The sequence below is a fragment of the Lemur catta genome, chromosome 18, assembly GCF_020740605.2.
Source record: "Lemur catta isolate mLemCat1 chromosome 18, mLemCat1.pri, whole genome shotgun sequence".
Classification (NCBI taxonomy): Eukaryota; Metazoa; Chordata; class Mammalia; order Primates; family Lemuridae; genus Lemur; species Lemur catta.
In genome coordinates this window covers 37,380,509-37,402,228 of record NC_059145.1, presented here as the reverse complement: position 1 = coordinate 37,402,228, position 21,720 = coordinate 37,380,509, and the positions used below count along the sequence as shown (strand labels likewise).

The 21,720-nt window shown below is 43.6% G+C and overlaps 2 protein-coding genes and 1 pseudogene across 2 annotated transcripts; 2 read left to right on the top strand and 1 right to left on the bottom strand.

Moving 5' to 3' along the window:
• Positions 1-519: 519 nt before the first annotated feature.
• On the top strand, positions 520-2,022 carry IQCF2 (IQ motif containing F2). The gene is made up of 3 exons (XM_045530093.1): positions 520-587; positions 746-838; positions 1,585-2,022. Exons 1-3 carry the CDS (start codon positions 570-572, stop codon positions 1,966-1,968), a joined length of 495 nt encoding a protein of 164 aa, XP_045386049.1. The 5' UTR covers positions 520-569; the 3' UTR covers positions 1,969-2,022.
• Positions 2,023-13,307: 11,285 nt separating this feature from the next.
• IQCF5 (IQ motif containing F5) lies at positions 13,308-15,255 on the bottom strand. Its single transcript, XM_045530092.1, has 2 exons — positions 15,181-15,255; positions 13,308-13,761 (listed from the first exon to the last, which is right to left on the bottom strand). The coding sequence occupies exons 1-2, from the start codon at positions 15,182-15,184 to the stop codon at positions 13,319-13,321; spliced, it is 447 nt and encodes a 148-aa protein (XP_045386048.1). The 5' UTR covers positions 15,185-15,255; the 3' UTR covers positions 13,308-13,318.
• A 1,975-nt stretch (positions 15,256-17,230) lies between these two features.
• LOC123623392 lies at positions 17,231-21,720 on the top strand (annotated as a pseudogene).

Sequence of the window (21,720 nt, the reverse complement as noted above, 5' to 3'; positions counted from 1 at the left end):
CTTTCTTCATCATCCAGTTTCATGGAGTGTTTATCTTTAAAACGGTCTGGTCAAAATACTTCCTTTTAAAGTTATTTGCCGCTACCCATTTTTGTTGTCTAGGTCATTAATTTCAGTTTTTATCTTTATTTTACTGCTTCCTAGATTTGTCTGATGGATCTTTTTCTAGTTTCCTAAGGCGATGTGAGGCTCTGGAGCCTGAGTCGAGGGAAAACAGGGAGTGCCAAGTCCGAGAAGACACAGAGAGCTGTGTGGGAGCCACTCCCGTCCCTCCCGCTCTGCTGCGTGACTGGCAGCAAGAAGGGGCTGCGGACGGCCTTCAGAGGAGGAGCGCTAGGGTATGGAATGCCACCCCGAGCTCTGGCACATCTCTGACAGGAGAGAAAGAGGCAGGTGGTACAAGTTCCCGGGGAGCTTATTTCTGACAAACACCCAACTCTGCAGCAGATGTCCCAATCCCTATGTCATAATGCAATTGTGAATTCATAGCTCTCCCCTCACTCATATTACTCATGCCATACCTTGGGAAGCAGAGAAATCAGAGCCAATGAACCATCTAGAGACAAGCCATGGGGATTAAATTTTGTGTAAGAGACATGGCTAGGGGTGGCCGGGTATCTCCCTGGGCTTCTCAGGTCTTGGGAAAAGAGGGGACATTAAACCAGTGAGTGTCTTTGTACACAGCCACAGAGAGAAGCGGCAATCTTAACTCACGTATGCATTTCCCATTTAATTCTAATGACAGTCCGAGGGCCATTTAATTGTAATTGTAGTCGAGGATATTGAAGAAACCATTCAATGGAGGCTGTTGGAGAAGAAGAAGAAGGAGAAAATCAAGGTGGGTAGAATTCTATGTAGTTAAGAGAGATTCAAGACTTCTCTGTGCACGTCATGAGGGTGTGGGATTTTGCCTCTATGGATCCAGAGGCTAATCAGGAGTCAACTCAATATCGGCTCATTTTTCCTCCATCCTCTTCTCCTCCTGGGCTGTCTAGATCTGGGTCTGACTGAGACCTGGAGGGTGACAGGAAAGAATGAAAGCCATCAAGAAGTGTATAGGGCCGAGAGGTGACAATATGAGAACTCAATTAGGGAGCAGAATGTTCAAAATATGGGAAGGCTAGAAGCAGAATCTGTGGTGAGGGTATGGAAACCCACCATAGTATCAAAATACATGGTCATAACAGAAGGAAGCAGCCAGTGGCGGTTTGGGACTAGAGTTAGCAGAGAGTAACCAGGCAAAAGGTTATGAGGCGAAACCTTCCAAACCCAATGAGCACTGAAGAGGTGGAGTGTGACTAATAAGCTCCCTCAGTCCCCAACGCACCCTTCTAGATACTAATGGTTTTTCTTCCATCCGTGCACTGGGGAGGTAGCCAATAGAAGGACACTGTGACTCAGAGTGATTTGATGTGTTCTAGTGGCAGAGGAGGGTCACCCACAGATCTGCTGGCCCTGAGTTAGTGTCCTGCTAACTCCCCTGAGCTCTGTAAAGAAGGGCTGACTTTTAAGAGACAGAATCCGGGCTCCTTCCAGGAGAATCCTAGAGGTTAGTAGCAGGAAGTTCCTCTTGTCTCTGCCTAGAAAAAACATCAAAAAAGACAAAAAGCAGCCACAATTATCCAGGCCTGGTGGCGTGGCACCCTGGTGCGCAGGACGCTGCTGCACATGGCTCTCAGGGCCTGGATAATCCAGGGCTGGTGGAGGACAACACTGTTGAGGCTGCTGGAGAAGAAACGGCGGGCAGCTCTGGTCAGCTACGTCACCACAGAGAGGGCAGTGATCAAGCTCCAGTCTTTGGTCCGTATGTGGCGCATCCACTGGCGATACTGCCAGGTGCTCAATGCCCTCTATGTCATCCAGTGCCACTGGCAGTGCCACAACTGCCAGACCTGTGCTCTCCTCCGGGGCCACTGCGTTGTCACAGCCACTCACCTGCAGTTCCACATTGAGATAATCAACTGCTAAGGGCAGGCAAGAAGCGCCACTTTGTTTTTTGATCCCCAATAAACGTCTAACCTGCTCTGGGATGTCTCATGGTGTCCCTCAGCTAATGGGAAACTTGAGACTTGAGTCTTGTTGCCTCCTTTTCTCGCCAGGAAAGAATTTCAGTGAGGTTTTCCCCCTGTGTCCATGGACCCTGTTTTGGTCTGACAGTGGCCATATGCTACTCACTCAGTTGTCAAAACAGAAACTGGAGCCCCAGTCGGCCCTGATATATGACAAAGCCAGAAGTCCCAGTTCCCATCCCCAGCCCCATTCCTTTCTTTTCACCCAGGGACCTGGGAGACAAGTGGGCTGTACCCTCCTGAGGACTCAGGGCACCTCTGCATATAAGGATGGACTATGAGGCTCTGTCCTGTCAGCCTGGGGTCAGGGTCAGCTGGGGGCTGGGCTGCCTCATTTCCTCCTGGGCAAGCACCTACAGAGATGCCAGCATCTGGCTGATCCTCCTGGGAGCAGTGCAGCCCCTGGTGAAGGACAGGAGTCTGGCCTCAGTGGTGGGTAGGGCCAATGGGTAGGTGGTGACCCTGGGGACTAGCAGAAAACAGAAGTTCACAACACCCTGACTCTTCCTGTGAAATTCTCTCACCAGAACTCGTCTCCCCAAGGGCCGGGTGACAGATAGGGCTCCCTCAGATATTACCCCCACCTTGACTCTTATCTCAATTCTCAGTGATTTTTTCATTGGCCAAGATGACCCTACCAATCTCCTTGATTCTTACCTCAAATAAACCTTTTCTACCCCATCCCATGGTCATACTAAAGCAGTGCTGTTCCATAGAACCTTCTGTGACGATGGAAATGTTCTCTATCTGTGCTGTTCAACATGGTAGCCACTAGCCGTGTATGGCTGTGGAGCACCTGAAATGTGCCTAGTGCATCTGAAGAATTGAATTTTTAATTTTATTTCCATTTAAATCACCACTAGACAGTGAGGCTCTAGACCTCACCATCACCAACAATTGTACTATTGCTCAAATTGCTTTTGCTAGTGTTGCATCCTTTGGTTATGTTCTTTCCTTCCAGTTCACCTTTTCAATAACACCAATAGAATATTTCTTCAGATGTGATAAGATCTTCCAAAGTATTGGCCCTAATAATTATTTTTTGCAGCCATCACCTTGAACATGCCCTTGCCTCTTTCTTTACCCAGTTCAGATTCTGTGGTTATTATAATCTCTCCCCTGTACAACTTCACTCCCTTGGCCCACTCTCTCTCTGCAAATGTGTATGAGACGAAACCAACTATCTCCCTGTTCTGAGCCTGCAGAACAGCAGAGCGGGAAGAAAACAAGCCACCTCGAGGCATGGGCTCACTTTATATTCATGATTACATATCTCGACAGGACACATTTCCCAATAAATTTCTCTAGTATGTATACATTATCCATTTTCTGAGTTAAATAATTCATACCGCCTCCTCTCCAAATGTTTGTTATTTAGGCTGACATTTATGGTTTCAGGGCCTGAAAAATCACTATCAGAAGCAAGGGGCGATTCTTAGAACCGATATACAGTAGTCACTTGAGCTTTTTGAGCTGTCCGCCGCCAGGTCGCCTTTCCTGCCCCGGTGAATCTTCTCTCAGGTTGAGCCTCCCCCAGTTTGGTAGAGGCTTGTTTATATGATTTGGGATCTGGTTTGGATAAGGCCACCTTAATAAAGAACCCTACATTCCTCCTTGGATGATAAAAGACTTTTTGTGTTTTCTGGTATAAAGACATGTGTCTCTCTGGATTGAGCACTCTTGGTTTCTACAGAATTTGCAATCCTGTCTGGGAGGCATGTCTTTTCTGATTTGCATGTGTAGTTTTATACTTCAATCTACAAGCCTAGGTTAAAATTTTTGTGAACGCTCTTATCGTGGTCTCTTTCGATTTGGTGTGACTCGTTTCCCTTGCTTGTTTCTAAAAATCTTCCAAAAGCAAAAATAAATGTTCTAGATAGTGGGTGCAGCATGGCTATTAAAAGTCACTAGGGTGGTTGCCACCATCTAAAACACAAATCTAAACTCCTGACATTTCCTAACAGGACTTAAAGGCTTTTCTTTACTCTCAAGAGATGAATAAGAAATGGAATGGGGATTCACAAACATTAAGGCATGCCAGGTTTTCTGGGACTCCAGCTGGCTACATATTATGGCCTGTACACATTTTTAAATAGAAGGGCAAAATTAGGTCAAGGAAAAGTCAGAGCTCAAATTGTCATTATCTGAAAAACCTGCAACTATAGAGTAAACATGTAGAGTCTTCTAAGTTCTCTATTTTTTCTTTCTGCCTACTTTGAAGCTGCTGACTTTCCTACTGGTGATGAGATAAAACTTACTTTTTATGGCATCTCAGCCAAGATAAAAAGTCTTAAAAGGACTTTCAAATTAATGACTTTAAAAATCACAACACTTCCATGGTAACCAAGAACCTAGACACCTTTTAGAAGTATAAATTTAGGTTTGCCTAACTAACAATTGTGTATGGTGATGGAATACTTAATTTAAAAATTAATAATCTAAAAGAAAAATAACCAGATAAATGTTTATAAAAGTTAGGCTCTCAGATCAAGCAGGTCAAAATCTTGAGTTCAGAGCAATAACATATGTGTCTCTGTCCCATATAAAATTTTGCTTTTTTTGCCATACAGAGGCAAAAAGAAAAAACCAGACGAAAAAAAAACTGCTGAAAGTTTTTCCTGCTTGCATTTGCTCATCAAACTAGCAAACCAGACCAGCAAACCAAAGCCAGATTTGTTCCTAGTTCAAGGTTACTTAGAAATTTTGCTTTTCTTATAGGATTCAGCCCAACCTAGCTAAAAGATAAACATTGAAAATTTAACCTTAAACTCAGCTAGGTGTGGTGGCTCACGCCAGTAATCCTAATACTCTGGGAGGCTTAGGTTTGAGCTTGGGAGTTGGAGACCAGCCTGAGCAAGAGCGAGACTCCGTCTCTACTAAGAAAATAGAAAGAAATTAGCTGGAAAACTAAAAATATGTAGAAAAAATTAGCCACGCATGGTGGCACATGCCTGTCCTAGCTACTCGAGAGGCTGAGGCAGAAGGATTGCTTGAGCCCAGGAGTTTGAGGTTGCTGTGAGCTAGGCTGAAGCCATGGCACAAAAAAAAGAAAAGAAAATTTAACCCTAAACTCATTTGAAATTTTTAAAAAAGAAAAAAGTGAAAGGAGATGGTGAAAGAGGTTTTTAAAAACTAAATTGTCATGGAAACAGCTTTACCCAAAATCTTGGTCCGTAGCCTTCATTAGATTACCTATTGGGGTAAATAAAGTCTAGCCATGTGAACAAGTTCTAATTTTGTCAGAAATATAATTTGGCTCCAACTGTCTTTTATAAACCAGTGAGCTTGTATTACTATCCTGTGACTAAAATTCTAAAATCAAATCTATGAGATCTTTATTTGTGTGTGTATATATCTTTAGGTGTGTTTACACATGTATACATATGTTATATTAATATATTGTGTCTACATGGTAAAATCTGGCATAGCCATAAATGCCTTTTAAAATTTTATTTAGATTGGCTTAGATAAACAGGGGCTCATATAAAATATATAGTAATTAACACAAATGCCTTTTAGTTCATGTGATTTAAGTAAATCTTAAATAGGCAAATTTTTAAATTATTGGTAAAATAAAATAAAAATATTTTAAATTGTCAGCATACATTTTTGCCTGGGTTTACTAGTCAGACAGTTTTATATTTCTACTAGGTGTTTTAAGATGTCAAGGGCTATAAAACTATAAACCCAGCCTAAAACAGAATGATCTTTCTTTGTGTAATTTTTTTGATAACTAACATGAATTTAATATTGTTGGTTTAATGAAAACAGCTGCATCATCTGAGTTACTGGCATAATACCCATATATTTAACTTTAAGGTTCCTCTTAGTTGATTGAACACTTGCTATTCACAGGCTGTAAAAATGGTTAAGAAGAAAATAACTCAAAATGATAACTAGCTTTGTCTAATATCTCGTTTCTCATAAGTAATCCAGGTAAACTATTAAAAATAAATTAATTATGTAATTGTAAATTAGATAAACACTTACAAATAAGCTTTTTATGTAATTTAAAATCTTAAAGTTATGTTAAATTAAATAGTAGACACTCATTAAATGTCTGGGTCATTGCCAAATAGGATTTAAAAACACAAACAAATTGCTGAACATAAATGTAAGTTTGTTCTTGGCTTCTTAAATTTTATAGAAAGACTAAATATATTTGGGTCTATTAATGTACATAAAAAATTATATTATGCGGGCTGGGCATGGTGGCTCATGCCTGTAATCCTAGCACTCTGGGAAGCCAAGGCGGGAGGACTGCTTGAGTTCATGAGTTCGAGGTCAGCATGAGCAAGAGCAAGACCCCGTCTCTACTGAAAAATAGAAAAGTTATCAGAAGATTCCTGTTGAAGAAACAGAATTCAGAATGAAAAATGAAAACGTCTTGCAATTTTACTAAGAGCAAATCCATACTTTAAGAAACCTTCTTGTCCTAATGTAGGGAACCATATTTTTTAGTTTGGTATTAGTCCATTTTTAATATCAAATCTCAATCTTTAGAAAGATATAAATAATGCCTTTCCAATTGTAGCCAACTTAATTACACACAAAATTCCTTTTATAAATTCTCTTTTCACAAACTTTATCACAACCGACTGAAGACCATTGATGACGTGCTTGGACTTTCTGCTTTGTCCTATGTTTCCTCTTTCTTAAATAACCGGTCATGTCATCTTAGGACAAAAATGTATCATAGAAGATTCTTTCTCATATAAAATTATTCTCTTTTCTTTTTAACCTTCCTTACCAAAAATACATCTTCATATTCATAACTTTTTCACATCTCTCTCTCTCCTACTTACTGGGTCCTTTTTATCTAGTCTCATATTTTGAAACAACCTTTAAATAACTTCTAAATTAGACAAAATTATTATTTTTTAAATAAAGAACACATTTTTATACTTTTCTTATCAAAACATATCTTACACACATCTTATGTATATATAAGTTAGAATTTTTAACTCTTAGTAACCTTATAGTGAAAACCTAGGAAGCAAGAAATCTTGAATTATCTGTCATGTATCAGTATTTTATAGATAAGAATCATTTTTATAATTTTAAGAGTATGTTTCCCCATAATATAATTTTTCTTTTTTGAGACAGAGTCTCACTCTGTTGCCCTGGGTAGAGTGCTGTGGCCCCATCATAACTTACTGCAACCTCAAACTCCTGGGTGCAAGTGATCCTCCTGCCTCAACCACCCAAGTAGCTGGGACTACAGGCAGGCGCCACCACACCCCGCTAATTTTTCTATTTTTTTGTAGAAAAGGAGTCTCACTCTTGTTCAGGCTGGTCTTCAACTCCTGAGCTCAAGCGATCCTCCCACCTTGGCCTCCCAAAGTGCTAGGATTACAAGTGTTAGCCACTGTGCCCAGCCTCAATTGATTTTTGACAAAGGTACAAAAGCAATTCAATGGAGAAAAGATGGCATTTTTAATAAATGATGCTGAAACAATTGGATATCCACAGGCAACAACAAGAAAATAAACCTTGACCTAAGTCTCACACTTTATACAAAAATTAACTCAAAATGGATCACCACCTTAAATATAAAATGTAAAGCTACAAACCTTTGGAAAAATTGGAAGAAAATTTAGACAAAGAGTTCTTAGACTTAACACCACAAACATGATTCAAAAAAGGAAAATTGATTATTGGACTTCATCAAAATTTAAAATTTTTTTTAAAAAGGTCTCTCTGTAAAAGATCTGTTAAGAGAATAAAAAGAAAAGTTTCCAAATGGGAGAAAATATTTGAAGACCACATGTCAGATGAAGGACTTGTATCTACAATTTTTTATTAAACACTTTTTTTTAACAGTTTTAGGTTCACAACAAATTGAAAGGAAAGTACAAAGATTTCCCATGTACCCCTTCCTCCACACACGCATAATCTCCCCATCAATATCCCCCACTAGAGTGGTGGCACTTTTGTTACAATTGATGAATCCACATGTGTACATCATAATCCCCCAAAGTTTATGTTTACATTGGGGCTAAATCTTGGTGTTGTACATTCTATGGGTTTGGACAAATGTATAGTCAGCCCTTCGTATCCATGGGTTCCCCATCCACAGATTCAACCAACCACAGATCAAAAATAGTTTGTAAAAAAAAATACAATAATAAAAAATAATACAGATTTTTTAGAATTACAGTATAACAACTATTTACATAGCTTTTTACATTACATTAGGTATTATAAGTAATCTAGAGATGATTTAAAGTGCACAGAAGGATTGTGCAGCTCTATGCAAATACTGCACCATTGTATATAATGGACTTGAGCATCCACCTATTTTAATGTCCTTGAGGGGGCGCTGGAACCAATCCCCCGAGGATACCAGGGATGACTGTATACTGACATGTATTATAGAATACATAGTACTTAATAGTTCAGCTGCCCTAAAAATCTTGTGTTCTACCTACTTATCCCTCCCGGGACCTTCCAAAAAAAACCCTAGCAACCACTGATCTTTTTGCTGTCTCCATAGTTTTCTCTTTTCCAAAATGTCACGTAGTTGAAATCAGTACATAGCCTTTTCAGATTGGCTTCTTTTGCTTAGTAATGTGCATTTAAGGTTTTCCATGTCCTTTTGTGTCTTCACAGCTCATTTCTTTTTACCCTTAAATAATAATATTCCATTTTCTGGATGTTCCACACCTTATCCATTCACCTACTGAAGGGCATCTTGGCTGCTTCCAAGTTTTGGCAATTATAAATAAAGCTTCTATAAACATCCACTTGCAAGTTTTTGTGTAGACATAAGTTTTCAATTCCTTTAGGTAGATACCAAGGAGCATGATTGCTGGGTCATATGGTAGAAGTATGTTTAGTTTTGTCCTCCAAAGGGGCTGTACCATTTTGCATTCCTACCAGCCATGAAAGAGAGTTCCTGTTTTTCCATGTACTAGCCAGCATTTGGTATTTTCAGTGTTGCGGATGTTGGCCATTCTAATAGGTATGCAGTGGTACCTAGAATATATGTTTTAAAAACTCTCAAAGCTTGGCCTGGCACGGTGGCTCACGCCTGTAATCCTAGCACTCTGGGAGGCCAAGGCGGGAGGATCGCTCGAGGTCAGGAGTTCGAGACCAGCCTGAGCAAGAGTGAGACCCCCATCTCTACTAAAAATAGAAAGAAGTGATCTGGACAGCTAAAAATATGTACAGAAAAAATTAGCCATTGAATATAGTGGCACATGCCTGTAGTCCCAGCTACTGGGGAGGCTGAGGCAGTAGGATAGCTTAAGCCCAGGAGTTTGAGGTTGCTGTGAGCTAGGCTGATGCCACGGCACTCACTCTAGCCCGGGCAACAAAGTGAGACTCTGTCTCAAAAAAAAAAAAAAAAAAAGAAATATATACCGTGAACAGGTGGGATTTAGTCCTGGAATGGAAGGATGATTCATAATACAAAAATCAATCACTGTGAAACCGCAGTCCCCAACCTCTGGGCCACGGAGCAGTACTAGTTTGTGGCCTGTTAGGAACGAGGCTGCACAGCAGGAGGTGAGCATCGGGCAAGCAAGTGAAGCTTCAGCTGGATTTACAGCTGCTCCCCATAGCTCATATCACCGCATAAGCTCCGCCTCCTGTCAGATCAGCGGTGGCATTAGATTCTCACAGGAGTGTGAGCCCTACTGTAAACTGCACATGCGAGGGATCTAGGTTGTGGCTCCTTATGAGAATCTGCTGCCTGATGATCTGAGGTGGAGCTGAGGCGGTGATGCTGGTGCTGGGGAGCAGCTGCAAATACAGATCATTAGCAGAGAGGTTTGACTGCACAGTAAATGTAATGCTTGAATCATCCCAAAACCATCCCCCACCCTCTGTCTGTGGAAAAATTGTCTTCCATGAAACCAGTCCCTGGTGCCAAAAAGGTTGGAGACCAATAATATACCACATTAACAGAATGAAGGTGGGAAAAATCACATGATTATCTCAATTTACATGAAAAAAAAATTGACAATTCAATATCCTCTCTTGATTAAAAAAAAAAGTACCCAAAATTAGGAATAGAAAGAAATTACCTCAATATAATAAAGACCATATATGAAAAGCCCACAGCTAATATCATACTCTACAGTGAAAAGTTGAAGGCTTTTAATATAAGATCAGGAACAAAGCAAGGAAGGATGCCTACTTACACCACTTCTATTCAGCACAGTATTGGAAGTTTTAGCCAGAGCAATTAGGCAAGAAAAATAAATAAAAAGCAAGCATCTAAATTGGAAATAAGATGTATAATTATCTCTGTTCACACATAATGTGATTTTACATGTAGAAATCCCTAAATATTCCACACACAAAAAACTGAGAACTAATAAATGAATTCAGCAGACTAGCAGGATACAAAATCAACACACAAAAATTAGTTGTACTTCTGTACACTAACAATAAACAATTCAAAAACGAAAATAAGAAAACAATTCCATTTATGATACCATCAAGAAGAATAAAATACTTAGGAATAAACTTACTCAAGTAGGTTAAAGACTTATATTTTGAAAACTACAAAATGTTGCTGAAGTAATTAAAGAAGACACAAATATAAAGACATGCTGTGTACCTGTACTTATAAGACTTTATATTGTTTCCACTCAGCAAGTCTTTTGTAAAAATATGATAATAATAAAGATTTTATATTGTTAAGATGTCAATGCTACCAAAAGGGATCCACAGATTCAATTTCCCAAAATCCTAATAGCATTTTTTGCAGAAATAGAAAATTTCATTATAAAATTTACATGAAATGTAAAGGGACCCCAAATAGCTAAAATAATCTTGAAAAATAACAAAGTTGGTGATGTCACATGTCCTAATTTCTTTTTTTTTTTTTTTTTTTTTTTGAGACAGAGTCTCACTTTCTTGCCCGGGCTAGAGTGAGTGCCGTGGCATCAGCCTAGCTCACAGCAACCTCAAACTCCTGGGCTTAAGCGATCCTACTGCCTCAGCCTCCCGAGTAGCTGGGACTACAGGCATGAGCCACCATGCCCGGCTAATTTTTTTTTTTGTATATATATTTTTAGTTGGCCAGATAATTTCTTTCTATTTTTAGTAGAGACGGGGTCTCACTCTTGCTCAGGCTGGTCTCGAACTCCTGACCTCGAGTGATCCACCCGCCTCGGCCTCCCAGAGCTGGGATTACAGGCGTGAGCCACCGCGCCCGGCCCTAATTTCAAAACTTATTACAAAGCTACAGTAATCAAAACAGTGTGGTATTGGCATAAAGACAGACCTATAGACCAGTGGAATAGAATAGAGCCCAGAAATAAACTTCATGTACATGGTCAAATGATTTTCAGCAAGGGTGCCCAGTCCACTCGATAAGTAAAGGACATTCTCTTCAACAAATGGTGCTGCAAAAACTGGATACCCATGTGGAAAAGGATGAAGATGGACCCTTACCTTACACCTTATCTTACTCTTACTTACAAAAAGTAACTCAAAATGGATCAAAGACCTAAACATAAGATATGAAATCATAAAACTCTTAGAAGAAAACATAGGGGAAAGCTTCATAACATTGAATTTGGCAATGATTTCTCAGCTATGATACCAAAGACATGCTGTGTACCTGTACTTATAAGCACTGGTAACAAAGAAATAAAAAGATAAATTGGATTACATCAAACTTAAAAACTTCTGTGCATCAAAAGACAAAAAGAGAATGAAAGGCAATCCACAGAATAGGAGAAATTTTTTGTAAATCATGTATGTGATAAGGTATTAAAATCCAGAATATATAAACACCTACAATACAACAGTATAAAAAAAAATTAAAAAATGGGCAAAGAATTTGAATAGATATTTCTCCAAAGAAGACTTAAACTGCTAACAAGAATATGAAAAGGTACCCCTCATCACTACTCATTAGGGAAGTGCACATCAAAAACACAATGGAATGCCACCTCATACCCATTAGGAAGACTACTCTCAAAAAAGCAGAAATAACAAGTATTGGTGAGGATGCGGAGAAATTGGAATCCTCATGCACTGCTGGGGGAAATGTAAAATGGTACAGCTGTTATGGGAAACAGTATGAGAGCTCCTCAAAAAATTAAAAATAGCCAGGTATGATGGTGCGCACCTGTAGCCCCAGCTACTCAGGAGGCTGAGGCAGGAGGATCGCTTAAGCCCAGGAGTTCTGGGCTATGGTGCACTGTGCTGATCAGGTGTCTGCATCAATATGGTTACCTCCCAGGAGCAGAGGCCACCACATTGCCCAAGGAGGGGTGAACTGGCCCAGGTTGGAAATGAAGCAGGTCAAAGCTCCTGTGCTGATCAGTAATGGGATTGTCCTGTGAATAGCCACTGCACTCCAGCCTGGGCAACAAGGCAAGACCCCTTCTCTTAAAAAAGAAACAAAAAACTAAACTAAAAAATTAAAGATAGAATTACCATGTGACTCAGCAATTCCGCTTCTGGATGTATACCCCCCAAAATTGAAAGCAGGGTCTTGAAGAGATATTTGGACATCTGTATTCATAATCACATTATTCAAGTAGCCAAAAGGTGACAGCAACCCAAGTGTCCGTCTGACAGATGAATTAATAAAATATAGTATATACATATAATGGAATATTATTCAGCCTAAAAAAGGAAAATGTGAGATTTGTATGGACAAATCTCAGAGACATTCTGCTAAGTGAAATAAGCCAGTCACAAAAAGACAGATGTTGTATCATTCCACTCATATGAGGTACTTAGAACTGTCCAATTCAGAGAGACAGAAAATAGAATGGTGATTGCCAGGGGCTGGGGGCAGGGAAGAAAGGGGAGTTATTATTTAATGGATGCAAAGTTTCAGTTTGGCAAGATGAAAAACGTTCTGGAGACTGAGGTTGATGATAGTTACACAACAATGTGACTGTACTTAATGCCACCAAACTGTACCCTTAAAAATGATCAAAATGGTAAATTTTGTTATATATATTGTATCACGCTTAAAAATTTGCAAAGCAAAAAAGGATGACACAATCCTCCGTGTTACACAACTACAGGGGGCGCCATTTACATGGTTTCCTTAGAGTGGGTCAACCCCAGCCCTCCTACCTACGGCGGACCTTGCTACTCATCCAGGACTGGGGCTCTCGGAATCCACCGCCGCGTGGGACGTCAGACAACCCCTGCTGATTCCTCAGAGCTGACTAGTGACATGCCTAGTAATTGCCATCTTAGCTCAAACGATGACCTCCTGAGAACATTTCTGATAAAAAGAGCTGAGAACAGAGATACAGCAGACCTGGTCATTCTTTTATTGGAAGGGGTATACACTGTTGCACCTTACAAGCCTGTGAGCCCAGAGAGATTTCAAGTTGAATATCAAGATGGTTTTCTTTGAGTTCATAATGGCCCTGAATAAAGCCACGGGAATGGCAACTGTGCCAGCGCCAATAGACCTGGATGATGCGGACAGCATTGAGCAAGCGACAGTAACGCTGACGGACGTGCCACATGCGGACGCAGGACTGCAGCCTGACTGCCGCCCATTCCTGCCGCGCGTAGAACTCCAGCGCCGCCCGCCGCCTCTTGTTCAGCAGCTTCGTCAGCATCCGCCGCCACCAGCACTGAATGACCCAGGCCCGGAGGGCCGCGTGCAGCAGCGTGCGGCGCACCAGCGTGCCCCGCCACCAGGCCTGGATGAACACAACCGCAGACTTTTCTGTCATGATGGTTTTCTCTCTGGGGCCTTGCAAGAGAAAACGGAGAACACTTGGGATACTTAGACCACTCAGGCTGTGCCAGGAAGGGGGTCTGATCCTCTATCAGTGATGGCCCCTTCCTGTGAAGTCAGGCCCACTGGGCAGGGCAACAGATGGACCTAGGAGACCAGGTAGGTGTCGCACCCCTGCCACCCTCAGGTTAATGGCTATGAACACCTCACCCTCACCTCTGAGTCTCAATGTTCCCATCTGCAAAATGGGGGTACAGCTGCCCTAGCTGCCTCGCCCTATTTTCTATGGACCTTCTCGGCCAGTCTAGAGCAAGAACACTGTGATTTAGAGGTGAAAGACCTATAGATTCCACCTGGGCCCGACTACCTGTCTAGGATCCACGACCCCTGCCTTCAGACCCCTCCCACCTGCTGAAGAAGGGGCATCCTTTGCTGGCCCTGCCTTCTCAATTCTGACTTCAGGTCAAATCCACCACCTACCGTGTCCCTTTGCCTCGCCAAAGTAGTAAGAGACTCCTCCACCTCACACATGTTATTAACGGCTTAGACTTCACTTAACACATACATCAGTACAAACATACACACTCACACGCACTAACACCACATTTTAGACCTCACCATCCTGCACGTTGGCCCTTGCATTCTCCACACACAGCCCCCACTTGCAGCTCCCAACCCCCTGTGGTCTGGGTTCACACTCCTCTGCCTCCCTCCTTGCCACAGTCCTCACTCCAAGTCCCAGCCAGACTCACAGCCTCCGCCTAGGAAGGAAATAGGGAAAAGGACCACGAAGGAGGGGTCAGTCCCTGTTTGTTCCACCCCAGTTTGCCTGGGACATACTGAAGTTGTGCCTGTTTTCCTAGTGTGATGAGGACAAGGGCCCCTTTCACTCCCTGGAGTCTCTCTTTGACAATAAGTTGTATGGTCACAGGCCTTCAAGTCATCCACTGGACCAAAAGGGTCAGCGATGCCACAAGTCAATGCTTTCCCCAGCTCAGCGGAGCCTGGCCTGTGTACCCACGGGGCTGTAGGGAAGGCCATGGCTGCGGTCCGGGCGAGGTGTTGGGGGTGGAGGCACATCGCTCATCTTGCTTGTGCTCCTTCAAGCTCCGTTCTTTCAATGTGATTTCATCATCATCATTTGATAATAATTTAAAATGGTTTGCTGTCCTTCTGTGATCAGAGTTCAGGGGGAGAATATGGGAAAAAGTTAGGGTGTCCTCCCCAGCACTAGGTGCCAAGTCAGCCACAGACTCAGCTTCCTGGCTTTGTCTGGGACTTCAGATGTGAACAGGATCCTCTCATAATTTTGGGAAACTTACTTCACCCCCTCAGAAAACTTAAGTGAACCTGACTGCCTCTTACAAAGCATTTAATCCCCTAACTTGGGAACCAATGGTCCAATTCCCACAGGTCTGCACTCTACTAAATTACCCATGGTTAGGGGCAAGTTGGTTCCATCACCCTCAGGTCTGCACTCTTCCAAGCACACAGCTCCGGCAGGAAGAGCGGAGGAAAGGAGGGATTGATGACATCACAAGAGCACCTATGATGCAGGCAGCAGGATGGCTCCCGGCGGGTGAATCCATTCCAGGGAAAACCTAGAAGACCTGTCCTTTCTTTCCCACCAGAATGGCCAGATTCCTAGCTACAAAGAACACCCCAAACATGGACCCATTGGCACAAAGGTATAAAATGATACTCATTAAAACCCAGCTAATATTAATTACATGGTATTCAGCTCGTTTAAACAATGGTATACCAAATGATGATTAGAATGAGTTTGCTCTCTATTTACAGATATAGAAGAGTGTACCATATTTAGTAAGTGAAACATCAAGATGAAAAACAAGATAATCTCAATATAAGGACCTATTTATACACATGTGTTATCAAAGCATTATCTTAAAAGGAGGTGCGGCCTAGGAAGATATATACAAAAATTGACAACCATCACCTTTGATGAGGATCATGGAATGGGGGGACAAGACAAACTCCCTCCCCGTGGCTACAGCCCCTGTGCCTGGCCTATAATCTATGGGTCCTGAGAGCAGGACACATACAGGCCAGAAAACCCCACGTGGCCCCCTGGACCACTGGGCCCCTCTCAGGCTCAGATGTGCTCAAGCACTCTCCTGCCCCCTCAGGGCCTTGAGGCCACAATCAGATGGATGAGGGTGGCCGCTGCACACGCAGAGCCCCCCTGCTTGATCCTGGCCACTTGACATTATGAGGCCTTGGGCCCCTCAGAGTCACGGCCCAGGGGTCACTGAGGAGTGCATTTGTAGTCACGTGTACGGTGAGTGTGGGAGAGGCCCATGTGGGCTATGGGGAGACGTAGGGAAGGGGAAGAGGACATTTGAGGCTGGGGGCATCAGTGTGAAGTTTGTGGGTAGGGGAGAGACAGGAGCAAGGTGGAAGATGGGGGAGGTAGTGAGGTACAACATGCGGGGCAGGGAAGGGGCAGGAAGCATCTGTTTGAAGATAAAGGTGTTGGTCAGGCCCTGGGAGGCCCCCCTCAATGCAGTGCCTCCGTCAGCCTGGCTCCAGAGTCAAGCCCCTTGTCACCACACTCCTCTGTCCGTGGTACTAGCAACGCAGGGAATCGGCCTCGCTTCACAGCTGAGGAAACTGAGGTGCGGAGACCAGGCATGGCTCACCCCGCTCACGGCTGACCAGTCATGGGACCAGCACTGGTCCCAGCTCCACTCCACTCTGAGACGTGGCTCTAACCCGCTGCATGCCGACTCCAGCATCTCCACACTTCCCCGATGCTTTGGGTTCTCATTGTTTCTGGAAAAAAATCTTCTAAGAAACCTCCACCCAGAATCTTAAAAAATTAGCCAAGCAAAAGAAGCCAGACTCCCAAGAGGGCAGGCTGTGTGGATCCAGGTGTGGGCTGCAGCAAGGGCAATGCCACGATGGGGACACACAGCGGCCACCCAGCCTTCAGGACAGGGACTGGATGGGGACTATGTGGGTAAGGGAATGTTCTATATTTTGATTATCATTGTGGTCACATATGTATACAAACTCATCAAAAAATAGATAAAATGTACACCTAAAATGGATACATGTTATCGTATGTATATAAATTATGTTCAGCAAAAGTTGACTTAAATACCTCCATCCATCTTGGTTCGAATGCAGAAATCATCACACTGTTATGTAATAGGATCCAAGTGTGTTTGGGGTGGGAGGGGAGGGATAAAGATCCCTGCACTCCAAGGGAAAGGTCCTACATTCTGAGCCCAGTGGAACAAGGGGGCTAGAGCCCAGGAAGGAGGGATACCCAGACAGGGAAGAGGCCCAGGGCTGGGGCACTGGCGGACGTGGTGAACCTGGGGCCTTCAGAGCCACCAGGACCAGCTCAGACTCCAGCCAGCGGGCAGGGAGGAGCCACCACAGGGGCTGAGGAGCAGAAGGGTGACACCATCCAAGGAGGGTTTTGGGGGTGTGCTGGGTGAGGCACCTGGTGGGGAGCATGGTGCAGGAGCCTCCTGGAGGCTGGGCTAAGGGACACAGCACAGGAGCAACATGCAAGCACCCTCAGGACCACTGGGTGACCTCCAGCGCAGAAGCACCAGCATTCCGGAGCCTCTACCCATCTTCCCACACCACCTCCACCATTCTCCCCTCCTCTGTCAGAGTCCCCCCAGAGGTCCTCAGTAGACCCCTTCAGGGAGGGGTGGAAAGGAGAGAAGAAAGCAGGTCGGCGAGGGACCCAGTGGGATCAGCCCTCTGCATGTGCTCCCAGCCCACGGCCTGCAGAGGGGGTGAGCGGGTCTCCTGGGAGTGGGCTGTGCTAAGGTGGCCCCTCCCACCAGCCCCTGCCTGGGGCATTTCTTCTGTGGCAGCTCCACCCCCACCCCCAGATAAGTGACCCTCATATGCAGACCCAGGGCTGAGTGAGTGGCTCCTGCACCCTGAGACATCCCAAGCCCCCTCTACAGATCTCCACAGTGGTCCCCATCAGATACTATGGTGGTCACCTGTTTGCTGCCTAGCCCCTTCCCTCACTGGTTCCTGGAGGGCAGAGCCTGAATATTTTTCATGTTTGTGTCCCCCAAAGGCTACACAGTACCAAGACATAGTAAGTGAAAAATTTTGTTCATCAAATGAATAATGAATAGATGGAAAAACGGACTGTCTACCCATAGCCCACTTCTGCACAGAGACCCGAAGCCCTCATGGCCTGCAAGTCTTCTCTCCATTCCTAGAGAAAAATCCTGTCATTCCCTCCCCTGTCCGCTGCCCCAGTAAGGGTGCGAGTGGGAATAGGCTGGTACTGGATGTCCCCAGGTCTGAGGTGAAGAGGCTGGGGCACTGTGGGACTGGGAAAAAGGGTGGCACTGGGAAGGCAGGGGACAGAGAAGGGAGACACCTGGGAGAGAGGTGAGAGAGGGAAAATGTGGGGCCTTGGGGTCCAAGAGAGAAAGGTGAGGAGCAGGAAGGAAGACAGTGAGGCAGAATGCTGCGACCAGTGGAAGCCCCGGACCCTTAGTCTCCCACCAACGAGACTCGTTGCCCGCCCTTCTGTCCACTGAATGTCCACTGCCGCAGCTAGGAGTTCCTGGCAGGTGCATTTTGAGAATGAGTCCAAGATCCTGTACTGCCACAGCTCGGATCCTTGCTCCAGGGCTATGGGCAGAGTGCTTGCCCACAAAAGACTCTTTCTCTCTCCTTCCTGGTGGTCCCCAGCCCAATCCTGTCCCACCATGGGTGACCAAGACTTAGAGTCACAACAGAAGCCCTGAGTTTGCCTCACCTGGAGAGAGGCCCTGGCCCAAGAGACACACTTGCTTTAACACTGGGTCTGGGGACTGGGAGATATGCAGAGTCTCAATTTTGTTTGTTTAGGATATTGTGGGACGCCCGTAACTGGGTAATCCTGGGTGCCTAAATGCCACAACAGGGTGGCAGACTGGGTCAGACCCTGTCTTACATTAGCTTTTTGGAAACAGACTCTGAGCTGGAAGGTTGCATGCAGAAGTTTAACTGGAGAGTGTTCTTAGGAGATGATACACTTCTAAGGAAGTGAGGAACACAATATTGGGCAAAAGGAGATGCTAACCACAACACATCTGTGATGTATTTTCTTGTCTGTTGGCAAAATGAGCCTACAGTGACCAGCCCACAGCCATAGCTTTAAATTTAATGGAATTCTTACTGTGACCCCTGATAAATGTCTTTCCCCCAATCTGGATAGAGCCTGAAGTTTCAGGGACAGGAAGTACAAATTCCAAGATAGATAACTGGAAGAGGTAGCACCAGGTCCACTACCATTTCCACACATTGGTTCCTGGGCACGTACATTCTACCTGTTAGCGGCTGGGCACGATGTAATGGGCATTGACTTAGGGCATGGGTTGGCATACTACAACCCATAGGTCAAATCCAGCCACTGCCAGCTTTTGTACATCCCAATGGTTTTTAATGGTTTTTACACTTTTCAGTGGTTGAAAAATTTCAAAAGAATATTTCATGACACGTGAAAATTATATAAAATTCAAACTTCTGTGTCCATAAAGTTTTACTGCAATACTGCCATACTTATATGTTGTCTGTAACTACATTTGCACTACAGTGACAGTTAAATAGTTGTGACAGAGACAATTTGTGGCACTCTCCTCACTTCCCTCTGCTGCTCAGCACACAAAAATCACGATGGCGCAATTATAGCTAAAAAGTTGTTTTGAGTGCCACACATATTGCTATATTTTGACCTATTTTTTATTATCAGTGCACACCCATCACTTCAAAACAAGAAGAGAAAAGTGGATTTAAATGTCACACTTTTAAGACAATGGCCAAACATTGTGTTCATTACCTAATGACACTATAGCTGTGGTAAAAGAATACGATATTATACATCAACATTACCAGACTAAGCAATCCCACAGTTTTCCTCAATCACAAGAAAGCAATGATTATAAAAGTTAGAAATTTTAAATGGTATATCTCATCACAGCAGAATTTCTGTGCAAAAACTAAAAAATGAAAATGAGACTGCAAAGTAAGTATCCAAATGGCTCATTTGTTAGCCAAGCAGGGGAGGCTGGTTACCAGTAATGAGTTAATTAAATCCTGTTTGATTGTAGCAGCTGAAGAAATGTATCCGGGGAAAATAAACTTAACACTATTAGCCTTTCAATGAGAATCACTGCTCAGAGTTGAAGACATGGGAACAACATCAATAGTCAATTTAAAAACAAGGCAAATTGTGTCATGTGGTTTTTCTTGGCACGTAGAGTTGGCAGAGGCACCAATACAGCTCAGCTGTAGCTTGTTGAAGGGGTAAATTCCAAGTTTGAAGTGACTGAAGAATTAACTTCTAGGAATACTGTGTGTGAGAATATTTGTTGAAGAAGTTGAGAAAATGCTAACTCAGTACAATCTGAAATGGAATCTGCCAAGATGTGATAAAACTGATAATAATAAAAGCATATGGAGCACAAAAAAGGCTTAGTTGGACAAACTTACAAAGCTTAAATCTAAGGTGCTTAATGCCTATGGTTATTCATTGTATTATTCAATAGGTACTTTGTGGAAAATATTGGAATCTATCGTGTTACTGAACCAGTAGTGTCAATGGTAAACTTCACTTGGCATTATTGAGTTAACCGTCATCAGTTCTGTGAAGGTTTAAAAGCTGAATATGCTGGCTTGCCCAACCATTGCCAGCAGTTTCATGGCTTAGCAGTGATAAGGTTTTACCAAGAACTTTTAAGCTCAGGGTCAAGATCGGAATCTCCCTGTGGAAATTTGAGACCAGCAAATATTACATGACTATTATTGATGCCCCAGGACACAGAGACTTTATCAAAACACGATTACAGGCTCATCTCAGGCTGACTGTGCTGTCCTGATTGTTGCTGCCAGTGTTGGTGGATTTGAAGCTGGTATCTTCAGGAATAGGCAGGTCTGTGAGCATGCCCTTCTGCCTTACACGCTGGGTCTAAAACAACTAATTGTTGGTGTTAACAAAATGGATTCCACTGAGCCACCCTACAGCCAGAAGAGATAAGAGGAAATTGTTAAGAAAGTCAACACCAACATTAAGAAAATTGGCTACAACCCAGCATAGTAGCATTTGTGCCAATTTCTGGTTGGAAAGGTGACAATATGCTGGAGCCAAGTGCTAACAGGCCTTGGTTCAAGGGATGGAAAGTGACCCATAAAGATGGCAATGCCAGTGGAACCATGCTGCCTGAAGCTCTGGATTGCATCCTGCCACCCACTCATCTAACTTATCAGCCTTTGTGTCTCCTCTCCAGGATGTCAACAAGATCGGTGGTATTGGTACTGTCCCCATGGGCCAAGTGGAGACTGGTGTTCTCAAGCCCGGCATGGTGATCACCTTTGCTCCAGTCAACATTACAACTGAAGTAAATAAATCCTGTTGAAATGCACCATGAAGCTTTGAGTGAAGCTCTTCCTGGGGACAATGTGGGCTTCAGTGTCAAGAATGTATCATCTGTCAAAGATGTTCATCATGGCAATGTTGCCAGTGACAGCATAAATGATCCACCAATGGAAGCAGCTGGCTTCACTACTCAGGTGATTATCCCGAACCATCCAGGCCAAACCAGTGCTGGCTACGCCCCTGTACTGAATTGTCACACAGCTCCCATTGCTTGCATTTTTGCCGAGCAGAAGGAAAAGATCGATCACCGCTCTGGCAAGAAGCTGGAAGATGGCCCTGAATTCTTGAAATCTAGTGATGCTGCCGTCGTTGATATGGTTCCTGGCAAGCCCATGTGTGTTGAGAGATTCTCTGATGATCCTCCTCTAGGTCTTTATGTTCATGATATGAGACAGTTGCTGTGGGTGTCATCAAAGCAGGGGACAAGAAGGCTGCTTAGAGCTGGCAACGGCACCAAGTCTGCCCAGAAAGCTCAGAAGCCGAAACGAATTTTATCCTAATACCTGCCACCCCAGTCTTAATAGGTGGTGGAAGAATGGTCTCAGAAC

Bases quoted from the DNA above. Each gene is read 5' to 3' on its own strand.
- IQCF2 (XM_045530093.1), top strand. The intron at 839-1,584 runs GTGGGTAGAATT...GTCTCTGCCTAG, and splicing joins AGAAGAAGGAGAAAATCAAG to AAAAAACATCAAAAAAGACA.